Source organism: Lichenostomus cassidix, chromosome 1Aa, assembly GCF_008360975.1.
Source record: "Lichenostomus cassidix isolate B80296 chromosome 1Aa, HeHo_3.0, whole genome shotgun sequence".
Lineage (NCBI taxonomy): Eukaryota > Metazoa > Chordata > Aves > Passeriformes > Meliphagidae > Lichenostomus > Lichenostomus cassidix.
The window spans coordinates 49341895-49358815 of NC_139480.1; the positions used below are offsets into that span (position 1 = coordinate 49341895).

The window sequence follows — 16921 nt, forward strand, 5'->3', positions numbered from 1 at the left end:
GGTTTGATGTTGGGATTGAGCCATGGTGTTCCATCTCTCCCAGAGCCCCCTTTGTCCAGTGGTATGTACAGATTTGGGCAACCAAGTGCATGGCAATTGTGGAAGGTACTCTGTGTGAACACCTCGGGATGCTGAGTGGACACACAGGTCCACTCCTGGGATTGCTGTGGCCACTTGGGCCAGAGAAAGGCTTCCTGGCATTCACTCCTGGCCTGGGGAACTCAGTGCTGGGTCAGGCCCAGGTTGCAAGTCCCTGCATGCCCTGGAGTACATCTCCATCACGCTGCCCCGGGGTGTCTCCACACCCAGTTCCACCCACAGACACAACTGAGGACTGGGGCTAAAATCTACCCTGTGGGGTCTCTTCTTGGCCTGGACCAGGCATCTTTGCAGCACTCAATTTTTTCCCCTCGCTTGGATCCCCCCTCCATCCAGAGCCAATCTTACACCTTGGGTGGCCTGGCTGCAATTTCTGCAGCCCTGGAGCCAAAAAAAAGCCTCTCCTTGTGAATCTCTTCTTTGCAGGCAGATCGAGGGGGGAGCTGTGTCTTGCCCGAGGAGACCCCCATCCTGCCCGGGCAGGGTCCCGGACAAGCCGGGCACCCCCCTTCCTCCGCCGGTCTGTCGGGAGCTGAGACCCGACAGTCGGGTCTGTGGTGGTTTCGGAAGAGAAGTGGCTGGCGAGCCACATCCTTCCGGGGAGAAGCTCCCTCCCGGGGCTGGGGAACGAAGCGGGTTAGAAGGACAGGACACACGCAAAGAAAAACCCTTCCCAGGCTGGCCCAGGTGAGGAGCAGCTGGAGGCTCTCAGAAACCGGGAGTGGCCGAGTGGGATCCGCCCCCGCCCCGCCGGTGAGTGCCCCGCGACCCCCGCAGGTGGGCAGAGCTAGGCTCTCCATAGCCCCAGGGGCTACCGGCTTGCTTCCAGCCGGCTGGACGAGGGAGGGAGGGAGGGAGAGGGAGGGAGGGAAAGAGGGCGGGAAAGCGCGGCAGGGTGGGGAGAGCGCTTCAGACACACCTGCCGGGGCGGCGCGGCGCGGCGCGGAGCGGAGCGGGGAACAGCCGCCTGGAGTGGAGATGGCAGGTAAGGGAGGAGCCCCAGAGTGGGGATGGCAGGTAAGGGGAGACCCCCCGGTCGGGAATGGGGTCTGGGGGGCGGCGGAGCCCCGCTGGGTCCTCTCTGCCACGGAGGCGGCGGCTGCCCGTCGGTATCGCCCCGGGGCGTGAGTTTCGCACTGGCCCAGGAGTTGCGGTGGTGGGGGATGTCTGCGCTTCTTCGCCTCTCTCTTCCCCAGCCACCTCCTCAGGAATGGCCTCCGGCTCGGCATTTCTCGAAGGGCGCCTTCAGAGCGGCGAAAGGGAAGCGCTCCCTTCTCCCGCCCGCCTCGGGAAGGGGGGTAACCCCGGCGGGAAGGGGGGTTCTCCGGGATGGAGCGGGGCTACCGGCTCCGGAACCTTCTGCCCACCCTTCCCCTCTCCTCCTCTCCCTCCCCTTTCCCTCTCTGCCGAGAAGCTGGTCGCTGCTTGCACAGCCAGCTTGAATTTCTTGGAGAAACAGTTTGACTGAAAGGGATAAATGTGCTGTGGAGTTTGAAAGAGCTCAACTTCTGTGACCTGCTGTTGCGTACTTCTCCAGCGTACTTGTGACTGTGTGGCGAGAGACTCTTATAAATAAGAGTTCAATTTCTGCAAGAAGCACAGTTTGTTTTTATTCAACCCAGAACGATCTGTATCTGTATTTAGGCTCCTAAACTCTTTGGTGCAGGAAATGAGACACTTAGGAATCTTTTGTGGTGTCAACAATTCTCTGTTCCTGCTATTTTTCATCCATCAGACTCCAAGCCTCCTGTGTTTGTATTTGGACGATTAACTTCTGCACAGCTCTCTCAGCCATCCTCCTTGTGCTGGTTGTCAGTCTGAAATAGCATGACATAATTTGTACCACAAGAAAGGAAAAAATCCCAGCAGAGCCCCACCCCCAAATTTCCAAAGAAAAGGGAAAAGACTAGAACATTTCCTTCCCCCATGGAACGTGAACCTCTGCCCTGCCCCTGGGGATGTTTGTGTGCCTTGGGGTACCAAAGCTGGACTTTATAACAGCACCAGAGAGCAGGTAACGGTGCACACTTTGGAGGAGAGAAGGCTTCTAAGTCTCAGGAGATCTTTGCTGTGCTTTGCCTTGACAGCTGAAAGGATTTGTGCTGGCCTGTGAAACAGACTTCATTTCTCACGTGAAAACAGATAACACTGAGTTGATCCACAGCTAGGGAGAAAGCACATTGTGCATACCTGCTCCATGACAGCTTGTAGGGCTTACTGGAGCAGATTCAGGCTCACCACGGCTCTAAGAGGTTTTGGCCCATTCACTTGAGGGGTTCTCTCTTGCTTTATTTGGTTGGCAGAGTGCTTGCCTTGTTGCTGCATATTTTCAACAGTGTGGAAGATACATGAAAGATAAGCTCATGTGATTCCCTGCTGATTCCAGTGCCTGTAGCCAAGCTTCTCTGTGAGATGGTGCCCTTGAGAACTTGTTTGGTCACCAATGCTTGGAGCACAGTGCCAGGGATTCATTTGCTGGATCCTCTCCAGCCTCAAGTATGTGAAAGCATGTGCCAGGCTGTGAAAACTCTTGGTCCTGAGAGTTTCCTGTTCTCAGGAATGGGGCAAAAGGGAAGGTGTGTGATGGCTGGGGGGATTTAAGAATGTTTGAGAGATGAAGATGATATTTTCCTAGACTTCCTACTGTATGTACTTCTAATTCCCTTATGCACCACTTACCTTCTGCATATCTAAGGCTCTAGGTGGACACTCAAGATTCTGCTGAGCCCATTTGTATGTAAAATGTTTTCTAATGTATCTGAGTCCCATTTGCTAGACTAATGGATCATTTGCAGGATCATACCTCGACTCATGTTCCCCCATGCCTACTCATGCCTTTTACCTGTGCTCCTCCATCACTCCTCACCGTTTTATCCTTTCCTTTTATCCTTCCAGCCGTGGAGAATGTGCCTCTCCAAGCCAGCAGCCTCTCAGAGCAGGAAGAGGAAGAAGACAGCATCTGGGAGAAGATTGAGAGCGCCCGACACCAGCTGACCCGCTCGCTGAACCCAGCCAAGCTCACCCCCTACCTGCGCCAGTGCCGCGTCATAGACGAGCAGGATGAGGAGGAGGTGCTGAACTCATGCAGATTCCCTTGCAAGAGCAACCAGACAGGTGGGAGAAGACACAAACTTGCACTTGGATGGGCTGGTTTGTGGGGATAACCTGGTTTTGACATAAAGTGGATGCTACACATGGCACTGCTCCCTCAGCTTCATTGTTTTCTGAGGTGTTCTGCACGCAGAGCCTCCCTCTGATCCTCCCCTGGGCCTCCCCCTGCAGGCACACAGAGGAGGGCAGTGCTCTCACACCTCTCCAGCCATTCTCATTTTTGTGGATGAAAGTAGAACTGATGGAGATGTTACCTTCATATCATGAAGCTGGGCTACACAGTTTTCTCTCTGTTTTGTGGGGAATCCATCCTAGCTCTTTATCCGTTGTTCCAGGTTACCTGATGGACATCCTTCGGCGCCGTGGAAAGCGAGGCTACGAAGCCTTCCTGGAATCCTTGGAGTTTTACTACCCAGAGCACTTCACACGGCTCACGGGGAGGGAACCAGCCCAGCGCTGCTCTATGATCCTGGGTAGGGCTCTGTTCTCCCTTCAGCTGCTGCTTGCATGGGAAGGGCCAGAAATTTTTGCAAGTTCACGTGCCTGCCTAAAAACTGGGGTCATGCTGCCAGTGTGGGAGGAATCCTCACAGCTCTGTACTCTAGAACTGGCTGGGAGAGTGCCACATATACAGGTGTGGCAGTCTGTGGTGCCGTAAGCCTGGGACAGCAAGAGCTGCAAACCCTCAGGAGAACTTGTCACCTCTTGGTGGAAAACAGAGCATGGGGCAAATCTGTTTCTTGGGGTCACCTCTGTTTCATCAGCTAGGAACAGGCTCTCATTTGTCTCTCCCCAGATGAAGAAGGCCCTGAGGGACTAACTCAGTTCCTGATGATGGAGGTGAAGAAGGTGAGGGCTCAACGGAAAGAGCACCTGCTGAAGGAACACCAGCTCCAGGTGAAGAACCAGGCGTTGGAGCAAGAGCAGGCCCGGCTGGAGCAGCAGCTGAAGGAGCTCCTGAAGGTGCAGGAGCGTTGCCAACGGCTGAGAGAGGAGTGGGACTGCAACAGTGTGGAGCTGCTGAGGCTGAAGGATGAGAACTACATGATGGCCATGCGCTATGCACAGCTCTGTGAGGAGAAGAACATGGCTGTGCTGCGGAGCAGGGACCTGCAGCTGCTGGTAGGACCATGGGGAGCACAAGGGTGGGCAGTGGGAGGTGGTGGGGGTCTGACAGCTGAAAAGGACACACATGGATGTCCACACATGGTGGCTTGTAAGCGTGAAGGAGCTGATGGCAGCTGGGGTGTGTGTTGGGGCTCCTGCCCTGCTCTTGATGGAAATGTCCCTGCAGAGAGGCTGAGACATGGGCACAATGCAGGAGGCTTGCCACTGCCTGGGAGCAGCTGGAGATACATCACCAGCTCCTGCCACAGGTGGAGGTACATCACCTTGAAGAGCCAGAAGCAGGGCTGATTCCTTCCCTGGCATTTCTTGGCTCTCAGCCTGGCCATTGGCACCACAAGATGCCCAGTGTGCTCCTGCCTGTGCTTGCTGCTCTGGGCTGCCTGCTCTGCTCTCTGGGCAGCACAGGTGGGTGGCAGGCAGCTCACTCTGTCAAGTTGCAGGTTTGTTTTTTTACTTTTTCCTCTGAAAGAGTTTGCGTTTTCCTCTGTCTAGTGAGGCCAGTGGCTGTGCAGTCACCCAGTCTGGGTGCGTGTATGCTGCCTGGAGCTGCCCAGCCCACCTTGCTGATCTTAGGAGCCTTTTGGCCCAGACTCTATCCCTCCTGCCACTCCCCACCGCCTCCTCATGTCCCTCATGACGTTTGTAAGACTCACGCCCTGCACAGCTGAAGGAATTCGTAACACTGCACTCCAGCACTCCAGCTGCCAAGCTCTCACCTCTAGCAAACATGTGCCCATTTCCTGCCTGGGCAAGGACAGCCCTACCTTGAACATATTAATAACCTTTTTTTAAGTGCTCTGCTGCCTCCTGGCATTCCCCCTACCAGTCTGGGCCTGGACCTCTCACACAGCCTTGTGATTACCTTTCATACCTCATTCTGTTCTGCCAGTGCTGGGATCCTCCCCTACCTGTTTTCCGGTATTCCTGCCAATGCCAGCTCCCCTGGGCCTCTGTGGAGTAGGGAGATGAATCATTTGTAGGTTACTGTGGGCTGAAGAAATTCCCCTGGAAGCAGGGTCTCAGCTTGCCTTCTCCTCCTGACTCTGGGATCCGGAAGTGTCTGGTGCCCGAAAGTCATTCTAGGTCTTTTGGGGAGATCTACAGAAGTAATTCAGTTCCTGAATCCATCCTTTGCAATTTTGGCAGTGCTTCTTGGTGGCTTTGATAGGCTTTCACTGCCCCGTTTCCTCTCAAAGCCTTACTTAGCTGTGAAACTGGTTCTCTGATCAATGTAATCAGTTGTTATATTCTTAAAAGTCCCTGACCTGTGCTGTCTCCCATGATACATTGGTGGAGGAGTGTGAGACCAGGCCAGGGAATGATGATGGCCCTGTGGTATGCTGCAGCATCCAGCAGCTTGAACCTCAAACACCTCCTGGGCCAGAGGTGGCCTCCCCACACTGAGTAGCCTCCAGTGGATTTTTCTGCTGTGAATTTGTCTCTCAGTTGCTCTAGAAGTCTTTGAGATACTCACAGCTGCTGGCCCTGGCAGCACACCAGAGGTCCCAGGTCCACCCACGGTCAAGGCCAGATGCACTGTGGATGCCCCAGGGTAGCAAGAAAGTTGTTGCACCAAGAGATGATCCTGAATGTGCTTATGCAAGTGCATCTTCCTCTTTTCCCTGAGGGAATAGCTTTTGTGTGCAGCTGTGCTGCCAACCTTGGCCCAGCAGTAGGATGTTCCTTCACATGGTTGCTTGTGGTTGTCTCCTGTGCCTTACTCAACTCCAGACCTGTTTTCTGCCCAGCACCTTCTCTGCTTCTCACTCCCAATAAGGCAGAGGTGCAGGGCTGTGTGTGCCAGACCTTTCCTTCCCTGGGCTGCAGGTGGACCAGCTGAAATGCAAAGTCTCCAGCCTGGAGGAGGAGTGCAGCCTGCTGCGGAAGCGAGAGGCGGAGGAGCCTCAGCGGGAGGCGGAGGAGAGGAGCAACCCTGATGCCGTGTCTGAGCTGTGGGCTGAGAACCAGCGGCTCACAGCATCGCTGCAGGAGCTGCAGGGCATGTTGCAGGTACCAGGCAGGGCAAGCTCCATGTCACCTCGTTTCCTGGGCCACCTCCAGTGCTGTTTGCATAGCCACTGGAAAGATGGGGAAATCATTGGTTTGGGCTGGGCTGTCCCATCCTCTGAGCATATTGCTTGGCTGTGGTGGCCACCATTGTGTTTGGGTCTGGGTAGTGACGGGTGCTTGTTTCTGTAACTCTTGGTTGTGTTCACAAGGGTGATTTTGTGTCTTGGAATGCATGGCAGATTGATGCAAGATGGTGGTGGCAGTTGTGCCAATCACTGCCCTGGTCTGTCATTCCCTTGGTGCTTGTGGTGCAGTGACAATACCTTCTCACCCCCTAGACACCTGGTGAGGGCCCAGTGCCAGGCTCTGAGCAGATCCTCCTGGACATCCTGGAGCATGACTGGAAGGAAGCCCAAGACGACCGGCAGGATCTCTGTCAGAAACTCAACTCGCTGCAGAATGAGCTGCAGTGGGCCGAAGAGCTGAGGGATAAGGTAGAGCATTCATCACTGCCCTGTCTCTGCACACCAAGCAGGGCCTGGAAGAGAAGGTAGGGAGGGAGCTGTAAAGCAGTTGCTTTCAGGAAAGCTAATGCTTGCTGCTTGCTGTTACCAGTACCTCCAGGAGGTGGAAGATCTGCAGCTGAAATACCGGACGCTGCAGAAGGACTGCGATCTCTACAAGCATCGTATGAACACAGTGCTGCTGCAGCTGGAGGAGATCGAAAAAGAGCGGGACCAGGTAAACTGCTTTCCACCTCCCAGCAAGAACAGAGCTCTGCATACCCTATCCTTCCCCCGTGGATCTTGTCCAGCCATGCCAGGGTGGGAGGTGTGGATTAGCAGCGCAGTCCTGTGCCTTTTCTCGCTCTCAGTCTGGCTCCTTGCAGGCCATCCAGAGCCGTGATGGGGTGCAGCTGCAATACTCCCAGAGCCTGATTGAGAAGGACCAGTACCGCAAACGTGTGAGGGCCCTGGAGGAGGAGCGGGATGAGCTCCTGAGCAAGCTGAGCCAGGCAGAAGGGCTGAACAGCACGCTGGAGGCACAGCTGCAGCGGTGCCAAGGTGGCCGCAGCCTCAGCAAGGTAAGGGTGGCTAGAAAGAAGCGGGAAGAAAGGGGTCAGGACTGATTTCTGGGGGATGCAAATGGGATGATGGAGTCGCTTCTCTCCCAGATGTGCAGCTCCTCCTACTCCCTCTGCTCCAACCTCAGCAGCACCTGGAGCCTCATAGACAACCCTACAACTGGACTCATGGAAACTCTGGGGACTTCTGTTACCCCATTCCCAGGGGATTCAGCCATTCAGAGCATGGTGAGTGTTTGAGCATGTGAGGCTGGCTCTCAGCTGAGGAACTGCTCAGGAACCTGATACTGCACAGGAAGGGCACAAAGGCATTGGAGTCGCTTCATCGTGGGGCTGTGACTTGATGGAAGGCTGGGCATGGGGTGATGTGTAAGGTGTGAGCAGATCTTGGATGCAAAGCTTTGCTCTCACAGTCTCTAACAAGCTGGCCAATGCTGCCTCAAAGTGTGGGAAAGAGGCCAGCTGAACTCTTCATCCCATGTGACACCTTAGAAAGCAATAGCCTCGTGTAAGATGCTATCCATTCCAAAATGCTGTTTAATATACACATGTTTAAACTACGTATGTTGGAGGAAAAATCCAGGCTTTTTTGAATCCTTTAGCAGCACCGTGTCCTTTTTAACAGAGTCAGGTTCTTTCCTTTGACTCCTTGAACTGTCATCCCAGAGCACCCCAAAATGGGCAGTCCCACAGGTTGCTCACACCTCTGGGCGTGTGGTGGCTAAAAAAGAAATATAAGGACAAGGCTGGATATTCTCTTCAACTGCTACTGCTCCCACAGCTTGTACATTGCAAAAAGATGGGGATGCAGTGCCATGGATCTCCATGTTAGCCATCTGCTTGGGAAAACAAGGTGCCCCTAGGAGTTTGGAGGGATGTGGATTATCCTAAAGAGGGATGTGGTACCCCAGGAGCTGTTTACTCCCCTGGCCTGAAGGAAGGGGAGAAGTGGTGCTGGGTGTTGATGTTAGCAAGCATGTCTCTTTCACTCTGCCCAAGGACGTGACTCCTGACAGTGAGAAGGATATCAACCGCCTTTCCACCTTCCCTTTCCCTCCCTGCATCGGCTCCATCCTCCGTCGGCAGCGGGAGGAGAGGTGCATGCCCTACAAGAGGTGATTGCTGGGGGCTGCTTGTCTCCTCTGTGGGGTTTGTGCAGTCCAGGGAAGGCTGCCTGGCAGGGTTAGGAGGGAACCTGGAGTGGGAACTGATTGGGAAGGCTGGCTGGGCGCTGTGTGTGGGCTCCAGAGGAGCTTGGGGGGGTGGTGGGGAAGTGTGTGGAAGTGAGATTGAGAATGGGATGCAAACAGGCTTTGGAAAAACTGTTGCCTTACAGATCCATTTTGTGTCTCCTTTGTAGCTTGTCCTGTGGCTCCTTTAGCAGCATTGAAGATGCAACAGGTACAAGGCTTTCCTCAATGGGCTTAGCTAAAGAGAAGTGGTGGCTGTGGGGAGAGGGACTGGACAACTGACCCTCCCTCACACCTTTGGCTTGTGCAGCTCACTGCGAGGGCTTTGCACCTGTAGCACAGTACTGTGGACCCTCATATCCCCCTGTGCCTTGTCAGGCACAGCAGCTGGAAAAGCTGGCTTTTTCTCTGCAGAGCAGGTAGCTATTTACATCAGCTCTGTTTGACCCATGGAGAGCTGTTGAAGGGGAGTAGGTAGTAGAAGAGGGAAATACCTTTGCCCTGGGGTGTTATTGGATGCTCCCTTTGTCTGCTACTACCTGTGTGATGGGCTGTAAACCCTCTGGAGTGAAGCTCCTGGTGCTGGTGGCTGATGTCTGGGCACATCCAGGTGGCCCTGGCTGCTGCTGCCTTCTGACCAAAATGCTGATAAAAGGAACGAAGATTTGCCTGTTCTCAGGAAACCCTTTTCTTGAGGGTCACCATTCAAAGCCTCCTTGCAGCCTCCCTCAGTTTCCCAGTCAGATGCTAGAAAGTGGTCAGGAGAGCAAGGCAGAACCTTGCCACCCCAAAACCATGAGCTCCCTGCAGTGTCAGTGGAAGTGAAGTGCTCTCTCTTTTGCTCTTTCCTAGGCAGTGGTTTTGCTGGCACCTTGCTGGGGACCTTCTCCTCTTCCTCCAGCAGCACCTACAGCAGGGTGAAGTCAGAGATCTGCTTGTCCACACTTTCCAGCCGCAAGGAATTCACCAGGAGGTGACTGCTGCTCTGAGCTGGGCATGCCGAGGCGGTGCTTGAGGAGACATTTTGTAGTGCCAGGGACCATGCTTGGGAGACCCTTCCTTTCTGCCCCTCCTCTTGCAGGCTCTTTAGTGGAAAAGGAGAGAAATGAAGATCCTATAGTTCTTGCTTCCTAGCCAGACTTCAATTTTTTGTGCTGTCCTATTTGTTATGGCAGGGGTGGGGATGTTGCTCTGCGCTGGACGTGCATCTAGGTAGGGAAGGACTGTGGGAGCCCAGCTTAGCTTTGGTGATCGGACTGGTGGGATAGAAGAGGCTGTGGGATTTTGTGGGCTCTTTCTGTGTGCCCTGGTGATGGGCATGTTATGATTCATGGGCTCTGTGCTGCAGTAAACACCCTGTAGCTGGACACAAGGCATGGGGGATTGGTTTTTAGAACAGGCAGTGAACCTCAGTTGCCATACTTGGCATTTCTCCTTGCCAGGTCACTGGTGGTGCAGCTCACTAGTGTGGGTCATCCCAGCAACCCCTCACCCCAGGAGAAGAGGCTCGGAGCAGACATCTCCATCCTTGGAGGGAACAGGACAGGAATTTATGTCCAGTGGGTCAAGCCAGGCTCACGGGTTGAAAAAGCAGGACTCAGGGAAGGATGCCGGCTCATTGAGGTGCGTCTGGGAAAGGGCTCACTTTGTGGGTTTGCAAAGCACCTGAGAGGATGCAAAGAGTGTGGAGTCATCCCCAGTGCAAGCTGACCTCTACCCAGCTTGAAGTCCACCTCCATTTCTCTTATTTTCCAGGACTGCTCTCTGTCTCAGGCTTTACACAGCACAAACACCCACTCAGGTCTCATGGCACTCAAGCGTAACTGTGCTTATAAAAATGCCAAGACCTTCTGAAAAACTTCCTTGAGCTGAGGGAAGGGAGAAACAAAAAGCAGCCACACAATTAAGATGCCAGTAGGGCTTTGTGTCCCTCGAGATGACTGTCACCTTGTGGTTTTTCAGAGCAGTTTGCATCCTGCACATGCCCATTGCAAAGCAATCAATTCTGGAGCAAGTTTTCTCAGGCCTTTGTGACCCTCCTGAGCTGTAGAGAATAATTGCTCTGAAGAAAGCTCCTGGAGGGAGGGAAGGGCATTTGTTTTGCCAAGAGTGACACCACTTGAAATACAGCTGCACTACTTGAATTAATATCCTACCTGTAACTGAAAACAAACCAGTGCTCCTGCTCCCACACACATTCATGCACACACACACTTCCTTTCACGACAGCCCACCATCCAGACTGGGTGATGGCTGGCAGCAGGTATTTCAGAGGCCGAGGAGGGAGCCAGACTGAAGATGCTTTGTCCTCAGATTGAGGTTTTTCTCAGATCTGCCTCACTCTGTAACATCTTTTGTGTAACCCTGATGGGTGAGGGAGCTTGGGGGGTGCATGCTTTTCCAGCCCTTAGGTCTAATGGCATCGGGTCCTTGCTAGCTGAGGGTGCCATCGCTGAAGGAAGAGGTGCTTTCCCTGGAGAACTGCACACGGGAGGTTGCCTACCTGAGCCTGCTGCACTGGGATGAGCCCTCTAGTCTCATCTTTCAGCTCGACCTAGAAGGTAAGGTGCTGGCAGCTGGGTGTCCTTTGAGCCTGAGCTCTCTACCTCCCTTTCTAGACCCTCCACCCAGACCTGGAGATAAATCTCAGTTATTCTCTCTCCTCTCCTGTTTGGTCCTAGGCCACCATGTGTGACACAGGGGTTGGCCGTAGCTCCAGTAGCTTTCCTTGTCTGGTGTGACATCCTCTGAGTTACAGGATGGAGGTACAGACCTTCTGTCTGTTTACCTCCTCTGCACCCCCACCCCAATCCATAGCATCACAACTGTGCTGGGGACTTGGCTTTCTTATCAATGACTGCTGTCCACTGTGTCCCCACCAGCAATGACCTGTGTTTTATGTTCCAGGATACCAGCCTCTGCGGGCAGCCCTGGAAGAAGGGAAAAAAATGTCTGGAGACTCTTTCTACGTCCGAACCAACCTGTCCCTGCTGGAGCCCTCAGACCCTTACGCGCTGTGTGTGAAGTGCCGGGAGATCCTGCACGTCACAGACACCATGCACAAGGGCCGCCTGGAGTGGTACTGCTCTCGTGTCGACCCCTTGACCATGCGGGACCTGGACAAGGGCACAGTGCCCAACTACAGCAGGTAAGCAGCATGAGGAGGGAGGCAGGGGGGACCTGCCCTGTTTGTCTGGGCTGACCGTCCCATGGCAGACTGGCCTCTCCATGGTGTGGGATACCTAAGTCTTGTATGGGAAGTGTGGTAGTGTTTGGGAGCCCTTGAGGGACTGGGAGGTTGAGTGAGAGCTTTGATATGCCTATGCTTCAGTAGGTCTGTGGGACTAGTGAAGAGGATCACAGCAGGCTATGGTCCCTGGGCCCTGTGGAGTTGCTTGAGTGCAAGCTCTCTGTCTTTTCAGGGCTCATCAGCTTTTGAAGGTCCAGGAGAAGCAGCAGATGCCTGGGCAGCAGAGAGGCCACAGAAATAACGTAAGCCAAAGAAGCAGGTGGTGAGAGCAGTGTCTGTGTGTGCCCATGGCCATCTCAGCACCCACCTAAGATGCAACCCGCCCCACTCTGTTGGCAAACCAACTTCTATAGAGGTGGCAGATGGTTTAGCAAGCACAGCTTTTAGCCCAGGCAGTGTTACTGCCCTGTGGCTGATTTTCTACTACTTCCCCACTTCCCAGACTGAACCTAACAGGTGGCAGACTCAATGCTTTGCTTTTTGTAAGGGTGCTCTATCCTTTTTGCCAGAGGGTGTTCTGCAGCCAGTTCTGCAGAACTGTGTGTGAAAAGGTCGGTGCTCTCAGCCTAATTTCCCTCACTTTCTCCTCAGCTAAAGAAACGAGCCTTGGGCCAACTGCGCTTGGTGAAATCGAAACCACAGAGGAGCCCAGAGCAGCCCCCTCAGCAGCTGTGGCTGGACCCCTGCTCAGGTGAGCTGTTAGCCCTGTGCCTGCCCTGTCACCCTTGGAGATCCAATTGTCCCTGTGTCATCCAAGTTTTTGTGAAGAATAAACTGCTGTGTAACTCAAGGGAGTCCCAGAAAATGGGCAGGGGGTCTACATCCAGGGTATCTATCCATGAGTGAGTGTTGTAACCAGGGTAGGGTCTCTCCTGGGACATGAGATGGTTGGTAGGTGCCTCCATGATTCAGGATGAGGGGGTGGTACAGAAGAATGGGATGGTCTGTAGGCCAGTCTGGTCTCCTGTGTTCTCACCTTTGGCTTTCCCTTCATCATTGCTGTCTTCCAGGCCCAGACATGAACCTGAAGCCTTACAGCCTGGTGCGCCCTGTGGTGGTCAAGACACCCCGTCCTGTGGTGCTATCCCCAAGCTGCATTGTGCCACGGCTCATCAGGAACCTGCTGGACTTGCCCACTTCCCGCCTGGACTTCCATGTGTGCCCAGCAGGTAGGCAGCAATGAGTGGTTACTCAGTCCAATCCAGTGAAGAGTTGTTCTTTTCTTGGAAGTTTGAGTTACGGTCTCATGGGAATCCTGGAAAGCACATGAGGTCTGTCTTCAGCAGGTAAGTGTGGGAATCTCTCAGTCTTCCCATGTAACACCTGTTAACAGGGCACTTTTTTGGGCTGAGTGTCTGCAAGATATTCCCTGCTATTTTTAAGTGTGTCCTATCCCTTTGGCCCATAGGGAAGCCAGGCCTCCCTTCTGGTCACCTGAGGCATGGGGATCTTCTCTCTTCCCTTGAGTGGGTGGTGGTGTAGCATTGCCTTGCTGCTCTGGGTGGCTCTTCCCAGAGATGAAACCCTTGGTTGATGTGGGATCTGCAGGTTGACTTCATGCCAGCTCTTCCTGCCCAGGAATGGGAAGATCCAACCTTAGTGCTGTTATTCCCTTCCTTCTGCCAGGAGCATGAGGCTGACACATGGCAGAAGAGGCTGCTGGGAAAAGGGCATTTCTCCCAGGAAAACTCGCTCTTTCCTCCTTATTTTTCCAGTGCTCTCTTTTCCCAGTATTTAGAGTTCTTCCTTTGCCAACTGCAGGACTGAAAAATGAGTTGGCTTATTTGTTTGCGGGGTAATGATGGAGGTAGTGAAAAATCTCTGGTTTGTTGAGGGATGGCTCTGAAAATTTTGGCCGCTGGGCTTCTCAGCTGAGTGCCTTGGCCATATATCCTGTCCTGCTGAGCCCTCTGCAGGGTCCCCCTCACATTGCACGGGGACCTGCTTCCAAGCTTTTTTTGTGACTGGGAATTTACACTGAGGGCAAAAAATCCATTGTCCCCTGCCAGTTTTGCCTGCTGTGAGGGAAGGAAAATAATCCACGAGCCTCAAGCCATTTCTCTTTTGTTTGCTGCCTGTATTTTCTTTTGATCTTCTACGGGAGCCTGCTGTCTGCAAAGGAAACGTGGCTTTGCAGGATCCAGGTCTACCTGGGAAGTACCTGTGCCACCAGGCAGAGGTAGCAGAGGATGCCCAGCCAGACTGGGCCCTGGGATAACTGGAACATGATCTGGACTCCAGCTCCAAACATGCCTTCTGCTAAAAATATTACTTTATTTCTATCTTAGGGATGAGCAGCTCCTAAAAGCCTTTTTATGATCCTTCCTCATGTTTCTGTGGCAGTGTGGGGAGATGCCTAGAGCAGCATGGTGGGCAGGTAAAGCCTGGTGCCTCCCTCAGCCACACTGGGCTGCAGGGCCCGTGGCTCCCAAGCCAGGTCTGGGTGTGTGTGTTGTGTCAGCCTCTCTTGGGAGTTACCAGGGACACCTGGCAGTTCTTGCTCTGACCATGCTGCAGTGCTGTACAGCCAGCTCTGCCCCCAGTTCTCTGTGTCAGCATCACCTCTCTGCTGCTCTCCTGGCACTGGCTGCTGGGTTTTGTCTTGCCTCTGAGCAGGGGAGGTGGCTTAGGCTGCCACCAGCAAAAGGAGGTTTAACTCAACCCCATTTTCCTCCCACTCCCCCAGGATACACCTACTCCTCTTGCTTCCCCAGCCGTGGTGCTCACTTACAGGAGCTGTCTGCAAGCAGTGTAACTCTCAAACCCTGCAGAAAACCTACCTGGCAAGATAAAGTAGTTATTTTTCTGCCATACTGTGTTAGGGAGGGGTTGGGACAGTGGGGAAGTGGGTGGATAATGTCTGTGAGCCAGCTTAGGCTGCTGTGGCACAACACAAGGTGCTGCTCTTGCCATGCAAGGTGTCTTCAGCTGTGATATCTTGCTTGTTCCCTACCAGAAAGCTGCAGGAGATCGGTGCCAACGTGTGATGTTGTATAATTAGACTTGCTCTCCAGAATCCATAAACACTGAACTCGATAAGCACCGGCGCAGCAGCAAACCTGTGGGATCTGAGGTGGAAAGTCCATGCAAGAGGGAGAAGGGGCTGACATCTCCCTTTTCCTATCTCCTCTTGGCTTGCAGAGAAGCTGGCAGGAGGGGATCCCAGCACAACCCACACTCAGGAACACCCTGTGTCTAGAACTGCCCCCCAGGACCAGAGGGAGAGCGGGCGAATCCGCATGATCCGGGAGGTGATGGAGAAGGTGCTGAGGCGTTTGGTGTGGGGAAAAAAGAGCTAGGATGGGGCACCTCATTCAGACTGGGGGAAGAGGGAGAGCGGTGTGGTGATAGAGAAGGAGCAGCTTGCTTGGGAGATGTGTAATTTGGAGAGTGGTTTAGGTCAAGGTGCTGTGGAGTTGTGGAGCAGCAGATACGGACATTTCTCTGAGTCTCTGAGCTCAGATAAAATAAGTGGCAAATGGGGATTTGTGGGGGAGGCAGTGGGACATGCCATACTCAGAAGTCACCTCCCTGATCTCACATTCCTCATGTTCACCAAGAGGGCAACAGCTCTGCTCAGGGCAGCAATGTGAGGCTGTGGGTGACAGCAATGACAAAGGGGATGTGAAGATGGGCTTTGGCTGAGAGAGGGGTCCAGTGGGCTCTTGGGTTGGATTGGCAGTGATGGAGTGGGTGACCCTGCTCTTTAATTCTCCCCTTCTCTATTGGCACTGTCCATAAATCTCACTTTTAATGGAATTAGTATTGGAAAAGCAATGATATTGCACAGTATGGGGTTTGATTTAATGTAACTGTCAGGGGCCAGGGTTATTTTTTCTCCATTTAAATCAGTAAATCTATTCAATTTCCTTTCCAGAATAAACACTGCCTGCTAGAGCTGGGAGTTGAGGGTGTGAGGGATCTAATTAAAAGTGAAATATACCCCATCGTTATCCATGTCGAGGTCACTGAGAAGAATGTTAGAGGACTCAGGTGAGGAAAGGTGGTGTGGCATGGATGAAGGGTGTGACAGGAGGAGAGAGAACAAGGATCAGGAGATCAGTGTGAGAGCACTGGATGTGTGTCTTGGGGCTGGCTGCTGTGAGGGCAGTAATTGGCTTTCTGTACATGTCAGGGCGTTCCTGAGTGGTTTTGCCACCCCACCTCTTTATACCAAGAGTAACATTTGCCCCTGTGTTTTCCCCAGGAGCTTGCTGGGGAAGGCGGGCCGGCGGGACTCGGAGGTGCTGAAGGTGTGCCGTGGTGTGGAGCAGGCTCTCCAAACCCTGCCCTGCTCCTGGGCCTGCGTGGAGTCCCAAGCCTGGAGCCATGCTGAGGAGCTGCCCAAGGTGGTTCGTGGATGCATCTTCCAGGAGCAAACCCGCCCGCTGTGGATTGAGGAGGGCGATGACTGAGCTGGGGGTAGCAGAGTGGCTGCTGCCACCTACTGTCACCAAGAGCTGCTCTCAGAGGTCCCTGCCTTCCCAAGCCCCTCCAGGTAGTGTGTTCCTCCTTCCTGAGGGGATGCTGGCAGCTCCTCAGGGTAGCCTTTCTCATTTTCCCTTGAGGGCCACCAAGAGCCAGGAAGTCACACATAGTGCCTCCCCTGTCTGAGCTTTCATTGGAAAGCTGTCTTCCACCATCATGGTGGAAACCAACCTCGTGGGCTGTTCCCTGTCACCTTGGGCTGCCCTTGTACGTGGTCAGATTGACAGATAAGGAACGTCGGGGAGCTGTGTGGGATCAGGCTGCGTAGGAGCATTTCTCACACACATTTGAAGCTCTTCTGTCACCCCCATCTCCCCTGCCTGGTGGCACTGTGTGCTCTAGGTCTCCTCTTCCCATCTACCTCGCCTCCAGCCCCAAGGCACAGGGAGCATGGCTCATATTCCTGTGACCCACTGTGGCTGGAGTGACACTAAGGTTGCAACAAACCCTTGTTTTATAGGAGCTGTACTCTTTATTGCTTGTAAATTATTAATGGAGCCTTTTATTGGCAAACCGCCTGTAAAGAATTAAATACCATTCATAATGGGAATGGGTGGCAGG

General features: G+C 53.6%; 1 protein-coding gene across 4 annotated transcripts; it reads left to right on the forward strand.

The window, feature by feature from the left end:
- The first annotated feature begins 629 nt into the window (after positions 1-629).
- Positions 630-16919, forward strand: CARD10 (caspase recruitment domain family member 10). 4 transcript variants are annotated; one of them, XM_085048826.1, is made up of 21 exons: positions 630-852; positions 2995-3213; positions 3546-3683; positions 4007-4332; positions 6166-6348; positions 6687-6842; positions 6964-7089; positions 7238-7432; positions 7523-7660; positions 8432-8547; positions 8793-8833; positions 9475-9595; positions 10065-10245; positions 11060-11183; positions 11530-11770; positions 12045-12114; positions 12464-12563; positions 12883-13041; positions 15014-15135; positions 15750-15865; positions 16080-16919. In XM_085048826.1, the coding sequence occupies exons 3-21, from the start codon at positions 3554-3556 to the stop codon at positions 16285-16287; spliced, it is 2853 nt and encodes a 950-aa protein (XP_084904952.1). In that variant the 5' UTR covers positions 630-852; positions 2995-3213; positions 3546-3553; the 3' UTR covers positions 16288-16919. The 4 variants fall into 4 exon arrangements, with proteins under 4 accessions (XP_084904952.1, XP_084904950.1, XP_084904951.1 ...); XM_085048824.1 differs by lacking the exon at positions 630-852 and adding an exon at positions 964-1084; XM_085048825.1 differs by lacking the exon at positions 630-852 and adding an exon at positions 1108-1116.
- Positions 16920-16921: the final 2 nt, after the last annotated feature.

Excerpts from the sequence above, each read along its gene's own strand:
- CARD10 (XM_085048823.1), top strand. The coding sequence starts at position 2,931 with ATGCCTTTTACCTGTGCTCCTCCATCACTCCTCACCGTTTTATCCTTT. Across the intron at positions 7,661-8,431 it reads ATTCAGCCATTCAGAGCATG|GACGTGACTCCTGACAGTGA; the intron begins GTGAGTGTTTGA and ends ACTCTGCCCAAG. Across the intron at positions 11,771-12,044 it reads ACAGTGCCCAACTACAGCAG|GGCTCATCAGCTTTTGAAGG; the intron begins GTAAGCAGCATG and ends CTGTCTTTTCAG.